This window comes from Mytilus galloprovincialis, chromosome 9 (genome assembly GCF_965363235.1).
Source record: "Mytilus galloprovincialis chromosome 9, xbMytGall1.hap1.1, whole genome shotgun sequence".
Classification (NCBI taxonomy): Eukaryota; Metazoa; Mollusca; class Bivalvia; order Mytilida; family Mytilidae; genus Mytilus; species Mytilus galloprovincialis.
In genome coordinates, this window is record NC_134846.1 from 28798379 (window position 1) to 28816177 (window position 17799).

The window sequence follows — 17799 nt, forward strand, 5'->3', positions numbered from 1 at the left end:
TGCTTCAAAAATATACCAATTTTTTCAGTTCATATATATGTGTATTTAATATGTGCACATACATGAGAACTATGGGGAACTATATTTCAGTGTGAATACATTTAGTAACAGTAGCTAACCTGTCACGTTGTTAGGGAGGTCAGTGCCTTAGTAAAGATTTAGAACAAGTTCTAATCTTTCCAAAAATGATCTCAATTCAAATTTCTAATGGAGTTTGCAACAATAACTACTCATTTAAATACATCATAAAATATTAAAATATAAAATGTCATACAGTCATGGTTAAAATTAAATATTAATTAATAGTAACTTCTAAAAAAACAAATGGGGAATGTTTCCAAAGGGACACAGGTGATGCCCCCGCTAACATTTAACGTTATAAAGGGACATAAACCAAGAACTGTTAAAGTGAAGCTGCCAAAAATTGAACTTAAACTGAGTTTAGAGGTTATAAGCATTATATACACATTTCATTAAATTTAGTTGAGACAAACTTAAGGTAAGAGTTTCGGTAAATGAAAATGGTTTTGGTAAGAGACCCAAATATCACTCATATCAAAGTTTACAGTTCAAGAGAAGAATCGTTGTAAGAGTGGTAGAATTAAATCAAGCTATTTTCAAGGATTGTGTTTTAATTATCTGATAAAAAGCAGACAAGTCCACATTAAAACTGGAAATAACCTTAAATTCAGAATGATCTATTATTCAAGTAGGAGGTGAATAACTCTATGTGCTGTAGACAAATCTATACATTTTGGTGGAAGTCTGTCAAGATAAGCAGAATAACATACAGTATGAAATTGAAGTCAAAGATTATGCAAAACAGCAAAAGTAATTACAAACAGACAGGACCGACACTAGGAAAAACTCCTTTGATTTATTCTTGTGTGTCCCTACACCTTAACTGTCATTAGACACACTAATTACAGTGAGAAATATAAATTTCCATGGAAACCAATCTTAACTGATTTCTTACTTGATCTAATTTTTTATCAGACAGAGACTTGATTTGTTGTACCGGTATGTCAATTTGACATAGAACAGATGCAACAATACTGATTTTCTATAAACTAAGAAAATTGGCATCCACAAATAAAAAAAAATATGGAGTACAAAATTATTACATTTCTTTTCATTCATTTCATCAATAATAACATCATATGCACAATAATACAGTAAGAAAACTACTCTTTATATATATATATCTTGTGATAAAAAATAAAGTTTTCTGACACAACCATATCAACATTTTCACAGCACTGATCTACTACAGTGTAGTATAATAAATTAAAATTACAAAAACAGTATCTACAAATAAATATTTACAATTAAAAATAAACATTAGTTTGTCAACAAGACATTATTAATGTAAAATTATACATTATTTGTTCATTCAAGAAATGAATAATTTGCATTGCCATGTTAGGCTCATTTATAAAACTCTTCAAATTGATAAGGGGAATATCTTTTTTCAAATATTCATTAGATCTGACAATTTTGCTATTCTTATAGCAAGTTAATAATAGCTGCCATATGAAAATTAACAGAAGATAAATTACAACAAGCAAACATAGCTGTAGTATAATATATTTAACTTAAATAATCTTTAACAAGAACAATTGATTGTAATGACTGAAAATAATATTAACACTTGGCCCCTGCCTCACACAATATCTGTAGAAAATTTCTTGAATGCTCCAACAACAACAAAGTTCCAGAACCAGATTTAACCAATAGGAAGAGATAAGAGTAGTTTACAAAAATTGAATCAAATAATTTTTCATTAACTTCTCACATGAACAAAGTATTATTGGAAGAATGACACAGACATATAGGACAGACACTGAGACAAAGCCCTATGATTTATCTAAAAATTAGTTATCTATGAACCAGTCTATAACCTATCATAAGAAAGTATGTTCATATATAAATGAACTTGAATATTAATACACCAGTTCACAAGGATGGAACAAAGACATTAACTTTTAAAACATGAAAATTAACTTAATACATCTACAATAGGATTTAACTACAGTTGTATTTCATCTTTCAGTTTATGGCAATGACAATCATGATATAAACTAATCATTTAGTCATCCTGCTTTTTAACCTTTGTTAGATATTCATCATCAGAATGTCATGACTAAATAATACACCAACTAATTATAAAAGATTTTGTCTTGATTAGTATAATTACAAATGACATGAGCCAACATCTAATTGTTAGGGGTTTCTAATAATTCTATAGTGTCTTCTATTGTCTTATTTTGAACAATTTTCTCCTCAAAGCACCATTTCTTCAGTGCAGGTTTTCTTCAGAGTATCCTAAACTGAATGTCAAAATGGTTTTATAATATATTCAAGCCTTATGATTGTTCATATATGTCTCCTTTTTCCTTGACTTAAGGTGTATTAGCTTTGTAATCATCTGATAACTGTCTTTTAACTGAGTTATTTGAAACTTCATCACCCTTACTATACATTGCTGACATTTCTCTCTCAATGGCAGGAGAGTCAGGTTCACTATCAGTATTTTCTAGAGATCCATCAAAAACTTTGACAATATATTCAAACAAGTTCATATTTGGTTTCTTCCTGGACTTTCGTAATACTCCTTCATACCTTTCTATCAAATTCACAATGATACCTGAATAAGAATAGCAGTTGGAATTAAAAATGCATTCATAAAATGTTTGCTATTTTAAACAAGAAGCTGTTGAGTGACAGCAAACCAGAATTTCCTGCAGAGGTTGAATCCCGAACAGTAAAGCAAGTATGGAAAAAAACATTTAAGCTTGAAACTGCTGAGAAAAGATTATAATAAAATTAATAATGAAATCAAGAGGCCGTCAGAGAGACAGCAAACTGGATATATATTCAATTTGATATATTCCAATATTTCTCATTCATTTGTAACAAACTAATATAGATCTGCGACTTATCTTATCTTAATTTTAACTTTTTAACTTATAAAAAATAGATTATTATCTAATAAATTTACAAATATGGAACTCCAAACAGGATCAAGTAAAAATTAAAATTAACAGACACAACAAAGCAATTATATACATATCGCTCAGAAAATTAGTTTATACAGAATAACAAACACACCTACCATAAAATTCTTCAAACAATTTACCAAAGAAAAGAAAAAAAATCCAATATGTCATTTATAATTAAAACAATGTCTTTTAAAAATCTTTTAAACAAGAATGTATCCCAAGTACACGGATGCCCCATCCGCATTATCATTTTCTATGTTCAGTAGACTGTGACAATGGGGTAACCAGATGCTCTGCAGCGCACAGCTTTATATGACCGCAGAGGTCGAACCCTGAACAGTTGGGGCAAGTATGGACACAACATTCAAGCTTGATACAGCTCTGAATTTGGATTGTGATTAAATAGTTGACACAACATAGGTTTCTGACACAGAATGAATGTGGTCTAAGAACTTAAACTTAAAAACTTAAAAATTTTAAATTGGACATTTACCTATTATGGTCCAATATCCAAAATCAAAATACATGGTTAGATTCAGCATATCATAGAACCCCAAGAATTCAAATTTTGAAGAAATCAAATAATGTTCAATTTTAGACCCTTAAGACCTCAATGTGAACCAATTTGATGACAGGTGTCATATGGTATTTTGAACCCCCTAAAAAGTGAACCCATGGTCAAATTACCATGCGGTTAAATGACCCTGGGGTCATTTTTCACATATGGTATTTTGAACCTCCCTGCGGTATATTGAACCCCCCTGTTTTTGATCAATAGTATTGCAAATAATCTAATTTACAATTTATTAACTACAATTTTTTGCCCAAATATTAAAAATCTAAATACATGGTTAGATTCAGCATATTGAAGAACCCCATATATTCAATTTTTGTTGAAATCAAACAAAGTTTAATTTCTGACCCTTTGGACCTTAATGTAGACCAAATTGAAAACAGGACAATACTTTGCAATTAAATATTTCTTGCTATTTGCAATTGAAAATTTCTTGCTATTGCGCAATATTGTGCAATTAGATATTTCTTGCTATTGCCCAATACTGTGCAATTGAAGATTTCTTGCTATTGCGCAATACTGTGCAATTGAAAATTTCTTGCTATTGCACAATACTGTGAAATTGAAAATTTCTTGCTATTGCACAATACTTAATATAATAATTTTGGACACGGTTTGGACCAACTTGAAAACTGGGCCCATGATCAAAAATCTAAGTACATGTTTAGATTCAGCATATCAAAGAACCCCAAGAATTCAATTTTTGTTAAAATCAAGCTAAGTTTAATTTTGGACCCTTTGGACCTTAATGTAGACCAATTTGAAAACAGGACCAAAAATTAAGAATCTGAATACACGGTTAAATTTGGCATATCAAAGAACCCCAATAATTCATTTTTTTATGAAATCAAACAAAGTTTCATTTTGGACCCTTTTGGCCCCTAATTTGTTGTGACCAAAACTCCTAAAATCAATCCAAACCTTCCTTTTGTGGTCATAAACCATGTGTTAAAATTTCTATTAACTTATACTAAAGTTATTGTGCAAAAACCAAGAAAAATGCTTATTTGGGACCTGTTTTTGGCCCCTAATTCCTAAACTGTTGGGATTAAAACTCCCGAAATCAATCCCAACCTTCCTTTTGTGGTCATAGACCGACCTTATGTTAAAATTTCATACATTTCTGTTTACTTATACTAAAGTTATAGTGCGAAAAACCAAAAAAATGCTTATTTGGGCCCTTTTTGGCCCCTAATTCCTAAACTGTTGGGACTAAAACACCCAAAATCAATCCCAACCTTCCTTTTATGGTCATAAACCTTGTGTTTAAATTTCATAGATTTCTATTTTCTTTTACTAAAGTTAGAGTGCGAAAACCAAATGTCTTCGGACGACGACGACGACAACAACGCCGTGTTACCAATATATGACCAAAAAATTTTCAATTTCTGCAGTCGTATAAAAACTCTAATTTGGTATTAAAATTAGAAGGTCATATCATAGGGAACATGTGTACTAAGTTTCAAGTTGAATGGACTTCAACTTCATCAAAAACTACCTCAACCAAAAACTTTAACTTGACCTTGACCAAAATCTTTAACCTGAAGCGGAACAGAAGGACAAACGGACGGACGAACAGACCAGAAAACATAATGCCCATAAATGGGGCATAAAAATTAGTTATTTCCTTTGAACAGAAATCTAGTAATTTTAAAATAAGTATTTCATTAAATATTTAATTCTTGGGAAAGTTCTATAACTCAACAACGAGAAAAAGCTAAGTTGTGAAAATTGAACTTGACTCTCATTTAGTCAAAGGATTTTCATGTTAATGAATGGACAATGTTTAGTAGCCTATCACCCTTCTGCTGTAAATAAACCAGTTATAAATGATATTTGCAAATCTCAACCTCAAACAGGAACATGTAAAAATCAAACATTAAGGTCATTTGAACAAAGATAAATATGTTGGTAGATCTTAAATTGAGTTTTGGTATATGAGCATACAATGATGATATACAGAATGAGGGAAAATAAAGTTCTAGTTGACAAAATGTTGTCAGGAGAATTTGTGTCATATAATTAATAGTAATCACCCATACTTATCAGACAAGTAATTCATTTTTCAAGAGATACTATAAGATGGAAGAGCATTACTTAAGGAACGAAATAAGCTTAAAATATTGATAGGTTATGGAGCTCCTTTTTAAGATATTTTATTTCTAAAATATGACAGGAAAAGGCTGACACAATCTTGGTCCGGGTACACAGTTATTTCGTAGTGCATTTCTTTTAGACAATAAATGGAAATAAAAAAAATCCCACCTGCGCTTTCTCAATTATATTTTTACAGTGTTATGTACTACTTTTGGGACAAATTATATCAAAATTATAGAAAACTTCATCGGCTCTAACTCAAAATATGGACAATTTTATGTTCAGGGGGTCTTGAAATCTTTTGACAGGTTCCGAAATACTTATTTAAAACTTTTTTCAGCTGGACCAAATCACTTCTTTACTTTAAATTCATGAATCAAATTTTTTCAGTGTAATTTTATCCCCCTACTTGCTTATTTGAGGCATAAAACATGAAAAAATAAATTTGGAAGGGGAATAAAAAAGATTGGCAAGTAACACACTGTCCACACTAGGGACTATATTCGTGGACAACGAAAATCAAGGGACAATAACTGTGTACTCGGATCTCTTACCTTATATTTGCATTGGTATTATTTGGGTCTCAAATCAAAAGAAAAGAAATCTAAAAATCTGCTTCAATTTTGGTAAATAACCTTTTATAATTAGCTATTAAGTCTTATATAATGATATAAATTGGTGTTATATTTTGCCTTGTATCTAGGGAAAAAACCAAAGAGTCCAAACATCTGACACAAATTCCAAAACCTCAACTAAATACATCCTTAATAAAGTATATAAAGTATATACATCTCTGTCTATAAGATATTACAGAGCTAGCATATTCGGTGATGATTTCCTTGATAGAGAGTTGCTGCTAAAGAGCAAGAATGTAAATGAAGTGATCTTAGTGAGTTTCATTGCTATTGTTTCCTTAAAGTGGTATGGGAGTGTAAATCAAAAATGATAGAATTTGTTCATACTTTGCCAAAACGTAGTATGTATTGATGTATGTTCAAAAATATAAAAAAACTGATAGGTCACCACACATTTTCTCAAGTTACAGGTTGTGAAAAAATGAAACATATTGTATGGATAATTCAGGCCAAAACATCATTATGTGATTAGAAGCTTAACCAAATGATAGAATTGTAAAATAAAATACGAAAAGATAGCTTTTAGAAAATGTTTGAGATTATCAAAAGAAAAGATATGGTCACCACACTTTTTTCCCGGCTAAAATACAAAATAGCAAAATTCCATATAGATTCCTTCAGAAAATGCACTATTTCAGAGTTATCTCCCCTTAAAATGTCAATTTGAAAAGAAGCAAAAAAGTAACCTAAACTTTGTTAAAGTAATAATATTTATAAGTAATAACCTTATGAATGGTTAAAGTAATAATATTTATAAGTAATAACCTTATGAATGGTTAAAGTAATAATATTTATAAGTAATAACCTTATGAATGGTTAAAGTAATAATATTTATAAGTAATAACCTTATGAATGGTTAAAGTAATAATATTTATAAGTAATAACCTTATGAATGGTTAAAGTAATAATATTTATAAGTAATAACCTTATGAATGTGTTCTTTTAAATGAAAATTCACATTAGTTATCTGCATTTCTGCATCAAATTTTGCTAATTTGGTTACAAATCTGGACCTTAGATTCTCTTTTTTTTACAATCCAAGATGGCGAAAGACACCCATACCACCTTTATATAAACCAAAAGGATATATCTAGTAAACAATACCTACCTATACCTAATTGATTTGTAACAGTAAGATATTGGTGTATATTGTATATATCATTCTTTAGTCTATCATCATCAAAAGTATAATAACATACATCCCTCTTAGCTGCTGTAGCTGCCATTAACTGGATTAATGCTGAAATACAAAACATTTTATATATATAATTAGTGGGAAATTCAGTAGATTTTAGACTGGTATCTTCTTTCACAATTTGACAAAAATCATTTAAGTGAGAGATTTTACAAAATACTGCTGTTATATGAATAGATCTTTATTGGCATTCGTGACTGAAATGAGGTTTAAAATTTTCATCATTTGCAGTATATTGAAAGGAAACAAGAAATTGCACATGTTGTCCTGCTAAGAATACCTCACTCGATAATTGAATATCTGCCACATAAGACTGAAATCAAAATATTTAAATATCTTCAGCATCTAATGGCATTGTTCCATTTTATTTTTATGTCAATGCAAATTTAAAAAACAAAAATATGGATTTTAGTGCAAATGGTTATCATGGGTATTAATTTTTGAGTTCTTTTTATTTAATTTTTAGTATTTTTTTTGTAATTTTTAAATCTTCTAGTTTGCTTTTTGTATTAGTATCTGTATTTCACCTTTTAATCTTTTATCACCACCAAAAGCACCACAACCCCAATTACCAGTACAGACAGCAGATAGATTCATTTCATTGGGGGGATTCTTTCCTCCTCCAAGTGACACAAATCCACAGTAGGCCTAAAAAAACAAATTAATTTCAGAGTGAACTGTGTATTAATTACAAAATTGTATGATATATATACAATATTATGTCAATGTCAGGAAAATAATATGAGGCAAGTATTACCTGTGAATGGGGAAGAAGTCTGTATTATTTTTTTTTTAATTCAAACATGTTGATAAAAGAAACGGAAATACCGTAACGTTTCCCATATTGGTTTATATTCAATGTAAACAAAGAAACGCTGTTATCCAGGTAACGTTTTTTTCATATCAAACAATTATTTAAAATGTTTATGTGTTAAATTCCTTCCTATATTTGTTGATATGTTGATAAATATAAATTTTATTCAAAGTCTAATGCAAACACGACCTGAAAATGAAGTAGATCTGAAAACTAGAGGCTCTAAAGAGCCTGTGTCGCTCACCTTGGTCTATGTGACTATTAAACAAAGGAAGCAGATGGATTCATGACAAAATTGTATTTTGGTGATGGTGATGTGTTTGTACATCTTACTTTACTGAACATCCTTGCTGCTTACAATTATCTCTATCTATAATGAACTTGGCCCAGTAGTTTCAGTGGAAAATGTTAGTAAAAATTTACAAATTTTATAAAAATTGTTGAAAATTGACTATAAAGGACAATAACTCCTTAGGGGGTCAATTGACCATTTCGGTCATGTTGACTTATTTGTAAATCTTACTTTGCTGAACATTATTGCTGTTTACAGTTTATCTCTATCTATAATAATATTCAAGACAATAACCAAAAACAGCAAAATTTCCTTAAAATTACCAATTCAGGGGCAGCAACCCAACAACGGGTTGTCCAATTCATCTGAAAATTTCGGGGCAGATAGATCTTGACCTGATAAACAATTTAACCCCTGTCAGATTTGCTCTTAACGCTTTGGTTTTTTAGTTATAAGCCAAAAACTGCATTTTACCACTATGTTCTATTTTAGCCATGGCGGCCATCTTGGTTGGACGGCCGGGTCATCGGACACATTTTTTAAACTAGATACCCCAAAGATGATTGTGGATAAGTTTGGATTAATTTGGCCAAGTAGTTTCAGAGGAGAAGATTTTTGTAAGATTACTAAGATTTACGAAAAATGGTTAAAAATTGACTATAAAGGGCAATAACTCCTATATGGGTCAACTGACCATTTCCGTCATGTTGACTTATTTGTAAATCTTACTTTGCAGAACATTTTTGCTGTTTACAGTTTATTTCTATCTATAACAATTTCAAGATAATAACCAAAAACAGTAAAATTTCCTTAAAATTACCAATTCAGGGGCAGGAACCCAACAACGGGTTGTCCGATTTATCTGAAAATTTAAGGGCAGATAGATCTTGACCTGATAAACAATTTAACCCCATGTCAGATTTGCTCTAAACGCTTTGGTTTTTGAGTTATAAGCCAAAAACTGCATTTTACCCCTATGTTCTATTTTTAGCCATGGCGGCCATCTTGGTTGGATGGCCGGGTCATTGGACACATTTTTAAAACTAGATACCCCAAAAATGATTGTGGATAAGTTTGGATTAATTTGGCCAAGTAGTTTCAGAGGAGAAGATTTTTGAAAAAGATTACTAAGATTTATGAAAAATTGTTAAAAATTGACTTTAAAGGGCAATAACTCCTAAAGGGGTCAACTGACCATGTCGGTCATGTTGACTTATTTGTAAATCTTACTTTGCTGAACATAATGGCTGTTTACAGTTTATCTCTATCTATAATAATATACAAGATAATAACCAAAAACAGCAAAATTTCCTTAAAATTACCAATTCAGGGGCAGCAACCCAACAACAGGTTGTCAGATTCATCTGAAAATTACAGGGTAGATAGATCTTGACCTGATAAACAATTTTACAAATGTCAGATTTGCTCTAAATGCTTTGGTTTTTAAGTTATAAGCCAAAAACTGCATTTTACCCCTATGTTCTATTTTTAGCCGTGGCGGACATCTTGGTTGGTTGGCCGGCTCACCAGACACATTTTTTAAAATAGATACCCCAAAGATAATTGTGGCCAAGTTTGGATTAATTTGGCCCAGTAGTTTCAGAGGAGAAGATTTTTGTAAAAGATTACTAAGATTTACGAAAAGTGGTTAAAATTGACTATAAAGGGCAATAACTCCTAAAGGGGTCAACTGACCATTTTGGTCATGTTGACTTATTTGTAAATCTTACTTTGCTGAACATTATTGCTGTTTACAGTTTATCTCTATCTATAATAATATTCAAGATTATAACCAAAAACAGCAAAAATTCCCTAAAATTACCAATTCAGGGGCAGCAACCCAACAACGGGTTGTCGGATTCATCTGAAAATTTCAGGGCAGATAGATCTTGACCTGATAAACAATTTAACCCCATGTCAGATTTGCTCTAAACGCTTTGGTTTTTGAGTTATAAGCCAAAAACTGCATTTTACCCCTATGTTCTATTTTTAGCCATGGCGGCCATCTTGGTTGGTTGGCGGGGTCACGCCACACATTTTTTAAACTAGATACCCCAATGATGATTGTGGCCAAGTTTGCTTTAATTTGGCCCAGCGGTTTCAGAGGAGAAGATTTTTGTAAAAGTTAACGAGGACGGACGACGGACGACGGACGACGACGACGGACGCCGGACGCAAAGTGATGGGAAAAGCTCACTTGGCCCTTCGGGCCAGGTGAGCTAAAAAAAGTTAACGATTTTGAGTTCATTAGCAGAATGAGAAATTCAGGAAATTTTCCCCGAAATTTTTCTATTTTTTTTTTATTGATTTTTCTACCGTAATAGGGGACTTCGTCCCCATATAAATTTTTTTGTATGAGGCTGAGAAACTGAGAAAGGATGAGGTTCTACCAAGCCCTTCCCCAGTTTTGCGCCCTTCCATAGATGCCAACCCCCTTTTGACACAATCAGTAACAAACTATCAAATTTTCCGTATTCTTGAAAAGTTTTCAGTAATCATTCATAAACGTGCATTTACCAATAAAAATTACTGATGAGTGGTTGCAAAGTGATGTACACTAAAATTTGTCATTTAACATGTTGTCTGTAGTATGTATTCCATTCATTAATTGTTCAGATGTTCTCGACTCAAACATTTTTGTTTTGTCAAGGAGAAGTTGAGAAAGGGGGAAAGCTACTTAATAAAATGCAAGTTTGCCTCTTCGGAAGTCAGTTAGTTACCCAACAATAGGTTGATAACTCCCGAGAAACCGGAAGCATTACATTGGCGTTTCCTAAATACTGGACCAGGACGGAAAAGTAATGATAAAAATCCGCGTTTTACAAAATTGAACGTCGATGATTGGGAATCCGTAACTATTCGACTTTGACCGTAATAGCGTAGTTTTTATCGCAAAATCGGAAAAACTACGGAAAAATCGTAATGGTTGGCATCTATGCCCTTCCCTAGTTTTGCGCCCAGTACAAAAAAGTTTATATTTTTCTAACATTGACCTAATATTGTTTTTAAACTGCAACTTAAATTAATAAATTGATAGCTATTTAAATCGAAACACAAATGTCAAACTTACTTTCATCCCTTAATGGACCTCTGATTGTGGAGAAAATGTTCCATGATGAAATTGACATGTTGAAATTGACATTATACAAAATATAGCTTTGTTACTATATTTAGGAAATAAACACAACTAGTTGCAGTATAAAATATTTTGGATTGGTTATTATTCAACTAATAGATACTTAATCAATAGTGAATTTAATAATAAGATAATACAGCCAGTGAAAATGTCAAGACTTTAGAATATGAGTCAATGCAAAACAGAAAACAACATAACAACACAAACTTATTGATACCTACTTTATTTAATTCTCTTTTTACTATATCACCTCTAAACTGTTTATCATAATAATGAATAACCAAGGCATCAATGGCAGTCACATGGGTACACAATCTTCCCCAATCATCTCTGAAAATTAAATTTATTGTATGCTTTGCAGATGAATAACCCTTCTTTGTTTTGTGATGATGGGACAATAAACTACCTTAAACCTTTTTTAATTACCTTCCTAAAAAAATACTATGTATGATATGATATTGAAAAGACTGAAAAATTGTACAATTTTGTAATATAAAGTGCCAAATAAAAGTTCCCATCAAATCTCAACCTATCATTTATCTAAAAAAGTCAGGACCATCATCTGTACATCCAAGACTGACTATAACTAGGGACTTTTAATTTATAATTACACTGTTTTTAATCATACCTTGCAGTTTTAGAGTCATCATAGTCTCCTTTCCACTCAAAAGTTTTTGCATATCCATCATATGAACTAAACCTTTCACAACCTGAAAAAAATATGAAATAAGTTCATATAATACCTCCATTGCAACAAGTTAAAATTAAATTGATATGCGTTGTCACTAAAGTCTAAATGTAGCTTCAATAAATACTATGCTAGCCTGCTCATGCAAATTTGTACTTTTGCATATTGGCACTTATGGAACAAACACTGCAAACCCCTTAACAAAATCTTTGTTCATCAATAGTTTTATTTTAAAGAGATTTTAGTTAGTATAAAACAGTTTTCAGTGTTGTTTTTATGCTATTTATTTTTCAATGTCTGTGGTGTTTTTTCTATTAGTAAGGGCCTTGTCTATGCTATGTCAAGAATAATTCAAATTTTCATATTCGGCCATGCACTAGGATCAGACAATTTTTATAAACCAATTGGTTAAGGTTACAAAAGAGGAGACATTTAATATGCTGATCCATGATTTTGAAAAACAGAGTCCTACCAAGGCAACATTTAGAGTGGGACCTGTAAAAAGTTTTACATTTTATAATCCATATATGTAGCTCCATAAGGCACTCCCTAAATCCTCCTCTGATCTTCTGAACCAATTTTACTGTATATGTTTCATCAAAAGATTTTAACAGGATTAAACCAATGGGTTTGACTAGTAAAATTAGTACTGCTGGATCCTTTTTTAGCAATTAATCCCTCACTTATTTTTGATAGGGTTACTCAGTCATTAGATTGACTTGAAATTCTAAGATATTTACCTTTCATTATTAAACTTTCGTTTTTCTCCAGACCTTCTGTGAACAGCCGTGATATGATCATTTCAGGACAAATTAAAAATCTTATTTCTTCTTGAACACAACCATGGGTTAAAACTCCTCCTCCTAAATATTTGTTGGCAAAATCAACCTGTAAAAAATCGAACAATTGAGACATTACCATCCAGCTCACAGAAACATTATAAATATTAACATTGTTGGATGAACTGTGACATTTTTTGTTGTTAAAATTTCTTGACTGGTGAATAGTTTTCTCATTGCCATCATTCCACGTCTTCCTCCTTAATTTTTGAGCTCAGAAATCAGTGTATTTGATTTCAATAATTCTATTTATTTTTCATTACTGTTGTAAAAAAAACAACCTATCTGTATGCATAATTAAATGGGATTTAAAAATCATTACAAGAAATGTGTTTATTTTTGTAAAATAATTTTATTTTTCTTACCTGTCACAACAGTTGATATTATTATTATTATTGAAGTTTTTGTCCTAGAACAGATAAATATGTTAGGCATAGGGGACATTGTAACAAATATCTTTAATTTATTTGAATCTATTATCTGTAATCTGGAAGACCTCTAACCTGTAATAGTCCTTCCCCATCATCTTCTATGGTTCCTTCAGAAGATACATGCAAGTCTCTCAGTGGTGTATCTAAGCTGTCCCATTTAGGGAAATCAATATGACCCACACATTGTCGGGTAAATGTTACTAGACCTGTAGGCACTACAAAAATATACAACCAAAAACATGTTAATAATAATTTTTCATATAAATTCTTTCATCCAAAAATTAAACTATTGATTTGGTTAATACTTGGGATTCCCTTTTTTGTGGATTTTTTTTATTATAGGTAAACCAAGAATTTATATGTTCAATGAAATTCTAATTGACTAAAGGTTAGTATACAGACTTTGGCAAAAACAATGAAATCAAATATCCTTGAAAATACAATTTTCCTCTAACCACTACAACTGGTATCCACAAAATGAAATAAATCTACTGTATTGCTTGAAACATTATTGTCCTTTTTTAATCTGCGACTTTCTTTTAAAAAATTCCATTTTTTAGCAAATTTAAAATTTTCCAACACAAAGCTGATGGCAGATTGGACATTTTGATCATAACTTGACACACACTTTTGACATACATTTTTATAGTTTAAATGTATTTTGTTGAAAACTAAGGGTTCTTCATTGTAAAGCTTAGTCACCTCTTTTTAAAGTTTTTTAGACACTATTGTGATTTTATTGATTTTTATTTTATTAATTTATGGAACAGTGTAACAGATTACAAGAGAAATAACATAACCATAATTTAGTCCTCTTTCCTCTATTGGGACAACATGATGAAGATGATGGGTTTCATAGTGGAACTCGAATTGTTTATCCCTCAAGTTTCTCTATCTTTGGGTTTTTTTTTTCTGTAAGTTTTTGTCTTTATTGTCTTTTTTCTTTCTGTATTTCTATTATCTGTATATGTTTAATTTCTGTTTGTATGATTATTTTCTATCCAACTGGTTTATTTTCTGTCTGTATGTTTTTTTTCTGTCTGTATGGTCACATGGTTTTTTTTCTGTCTATATGTTGTTTTTTTTTCTGACTCTTATTTTTCTGTGTGTATATAACTTTTCTATCTGTATGTTTATTTTCTACCTGTATGTTTATTTTTTGTCTGTATGTTAGTTTTACGTTTGTATGGTTTTTTTTTCATCTGTATTTTTATTTTATGTCTGTTTTTTTTCTTTCAGTATTTTTAATTTTCTTTCTGTATATTTAATTTCTGTCTGTATGTTTATTTTCTGTCTGTATGGGTTTTTTTCTTTCTGTATTTTTATTTTCTGTTTGTATGTTTTTTTTTTCTGTCTACATGTTTATTTTCTGTCTTTTATTTATTATTTTTCTGTATGTTTATTTTTTGCTAATTAAAATCAAATACACAGATCACAAACCTTAAAGTGTTTTTACATCTAGAACTACTTACTTTTTTTTGTGACTCTTGAAAAGTACTGAATGATACATTTTAATTTTTCCACTTTTACTTCATTAGGCATTCCATCATATAAACTGTAAACAAAAATGTAACTAAGAATTTGGTTTCACAAAAAAAAATGTAGGTGTAGTGTGATTGCCAATGAAACGAAACTGTAGATTAATATCATACTTTTTGCTTTTTTGCCTTTGTCTCCTTTAAATATACATAAACTGTACATGATGTTCAGTGGTTGTGGTTCATAAGTGTTTCTGTTTTTTTTTTTTTTATATATATAGATTAGATGAGAAATATATATCAATAGCGTATGAAAAACTGAAATACTCTCCCTTTAATTTCTCATTACATGTACTCTCAGAATAATGCTTAAATAGTATTTATAGCATTTCAGATTGAGGACATGAAAAGATAGTTCTAACTTACCTATTAAAATTAATACTTGGATAATTGAAGAATTCTGAAGTTTTGCCTTTGGCATTTCTACGTGGATATGTACAAAAGAAGGCATTAGCTAATAAACAGGCTATCTGCTGCTGGCTTAGTGTTATACTTCTTGTCTTCCCTTTCTTCAATAATGGAATGGGCTAAAATTGTAATACAAATGTGTCTGAAAATTCCTTGATATGAATAAAAACATAAATGAGATAGCAATCAATTATCAAACAATTTGTTTTTATATGAATTTAAGTAATTGTTAGTGATTTTCTGCACCTGTGAACAGACCATTTGCATAAAGCACAAAGACTGAAACAGCCGTTATCAGTCGTCACACTGTAAGCTCAGCTCTTAATAAAGTTGCTTATTTTCACAATTTTGTGATGTCAAACACATTGACAAGACCTTAATAACTTTGACCCATTCATATCACTGACGTCTTAAGGTGGTACCCAACACATTCATTGAAATCTATTTGGCTGGTTTAATTTTTATAAAATTTTGACAAATGATTTACTTTGACCCTATGACAAAAATATAATAATTTCCAAAAATTTGAACCAACCAAATTATCAGAAAAATTACAGTGGTTATATATCAGTTTGACAAACACTAATTTTGATCATTGAGAAGCTTAAAATTCCTTTATCAACACAATGTAATTAATACGTTTAGCTGATTTTACAGAGTTATCTCCCTATAGTGTTAGGTACCACCTTAATGATTGAACCCATGTTGATAAAGTTGACCCAAACTTATCAAATAATCTCTAGGTTTGCTGTTAAAAAAAAGAAAACACTTTTTTTATTTCATGCAAAACATGCAAATACAATGTGATAAATTGGTTATTTATTTATATGCATATTCATACTGTAAAATATCAGATGCTCAACACAGTATGTAGCTTTTTGTACTTGTTCATTGTGCTCCTTCTTCTCTGTACTCACTCGACAAAAAGTTTCATGTTGTGAATCACAGCTAGTTTACAATATGCACACATCCTGTACGTCTTTATACTTAATAGCATCAGACATCACATGTCAAATGGAGATGGAAGTTTTAGCCAAAGAAGCAGCAACCAAACAACAAAAGAATTTCAAAATAAACTTTAAAAGGTCAATAACATCTTCAATATTAATAGAAAATATACACTGAAGTTGTAATGAGTATTTATAAAATATGTCTATGTTAATTTTGTAATTCTGCCATGTAATTTCAATAGATTTCAAAATTTACGTATAATTTTATCTCCATGTACATGTATTTGACAAAAATAGTCATTTGCCATATTTCTATCATGCTGTATGCTTTTTTTTTTATTTATACTTAATTAAAAATTTTACCTGAGTACATAAATGAGGCAAACTGAGTGCTAACTTTGCAATTTTTGGTAAAACTTCACCAAAAAAATGATTTCTTTCACATTCTGCAAGATTCTGAAAAATAAGAATAGACGACATAGACCAAATGGATTCATTATGATAAATCATTTAATTTTTGAATATTGCCAAAAATCTTATTTTCACCCATTTCTGTCTGGAGATTTTAAGGTATATGTTCCCTCAATAAAGAAATCAAAACATTGTAAATAATTAACAATGTCAGATGTACGGTAATTTATGTTGCAAAAACCAGAAACATGATTATATAAAAATTTACTTTATTCAGTACACCAAAAACCAATACTTTGTACTTTTTTGAGTATATCAGTCATGTCCACTAATTTTTTAGACAAATAGAGCAGGGGTTCTCTTGACCCAGCTTATCCACTATGTATCAGGGCACAATTGCTAAACATTAAAAAAATAACAGTTAAACAAGAATGTGTCCATAGTACACGAATGCCCCACTCGCACTATCATTTTCTATGTTCAGTGGACCGTGAAATTGGGGTCAAAACTTTAATTTGGAATTAAAATTAGAAAGATCATATCATAGGGAACATGTGTACTAAGTTTCAAGTTGATGTAACTTTAACTTCATCAAAAACTACCTTGACCAAAAACTTTAACCTGAACTTCGCACTATCATTTTCTATGTTCAGTGGACCATGAAATTGGGGTCAAAACTATAATTTGGCATTAAAATTAGAAAGATCATGCCATGGGGAACAAGTGTACTAAGTTTCAAGTTGATTGGACTTCAACTTCTTCAAAAACTACCTTGACCAAAAACTTTAA

The 17799-nt window shown here is 30.6% G+C and overlaps 1 protein-coding gene and 1 long non-coding RNA gene across 3 annotated transcripts in view; both read right to left on the bottom strand.

The window, feature by feature from the left end:
• Nucleotides 1-1107: 1107 nt before the first annotated feature.
• Nucleotides 1108-17799, bottom strand: part of LOC143044751 (poly(ADP-ribose) glycohydrolase-like) — a 34229-nt gene continuing 17537 nt past the window's right edge. For both annotated transcript variants that reach the window (XM_076216883.1, XM_076216882.1), the window contains exons 11-20: nucleotides 16963-17055; nucleotides 15608-15768; nucleotides 15176-15258; nucleotides 13776-13918; nucleotides 13174-13321; nucleotides 12374-12455; nucleotides 11967-12075; nucleotides 8031-8151; nucleotides 7417-7548; nucleotides 1108-2647 (exon numbers count right to left, since the gene is read on the bottom strand). In XM_076216883.1, the coding sequence (XP_076072998.1) occupies nucleotides 2403-2647; nucleotides 7417-7548; nucleotides 8031-8151; nucleotides 11967-12075; nucleotides 12374-12455; nucleotides 13174-13321; nucleotides 13776-13918; nucleotides 15176-15258; nucleotides 15608-15768; nucleotides 16963-17055 (1317 nt within the window). In that variant the 3' untranslated portion in view covers nucleotides 1108-2402. The remainder of the gene's footprint in view (nucleotides 2648-7416; nucleotides 7549-8030; nucleotides 8152-11966; nucleotides 12076-12373; nucleotides 12456-13173; nucleotides 13322-13775; nucleotides 13919-15175; nucleotides 15259-15607; nucleotides 15769-16962; nucleotides 17056-17799) is intronic.
• On the bottom strand, nucleotides 5870-7409 carry LOC143044753 (uncharacterized). Its single transcript, XR_012968766.1, has 2 exons — nucleotides 7234-7409; nucleotides 5870-7033 (listed from the first exon to the last, which is right to left on the bottom strand). It is a non-coding gene; the product is annotated as an uncharacterized LOC143044753 (long non-coding RNA).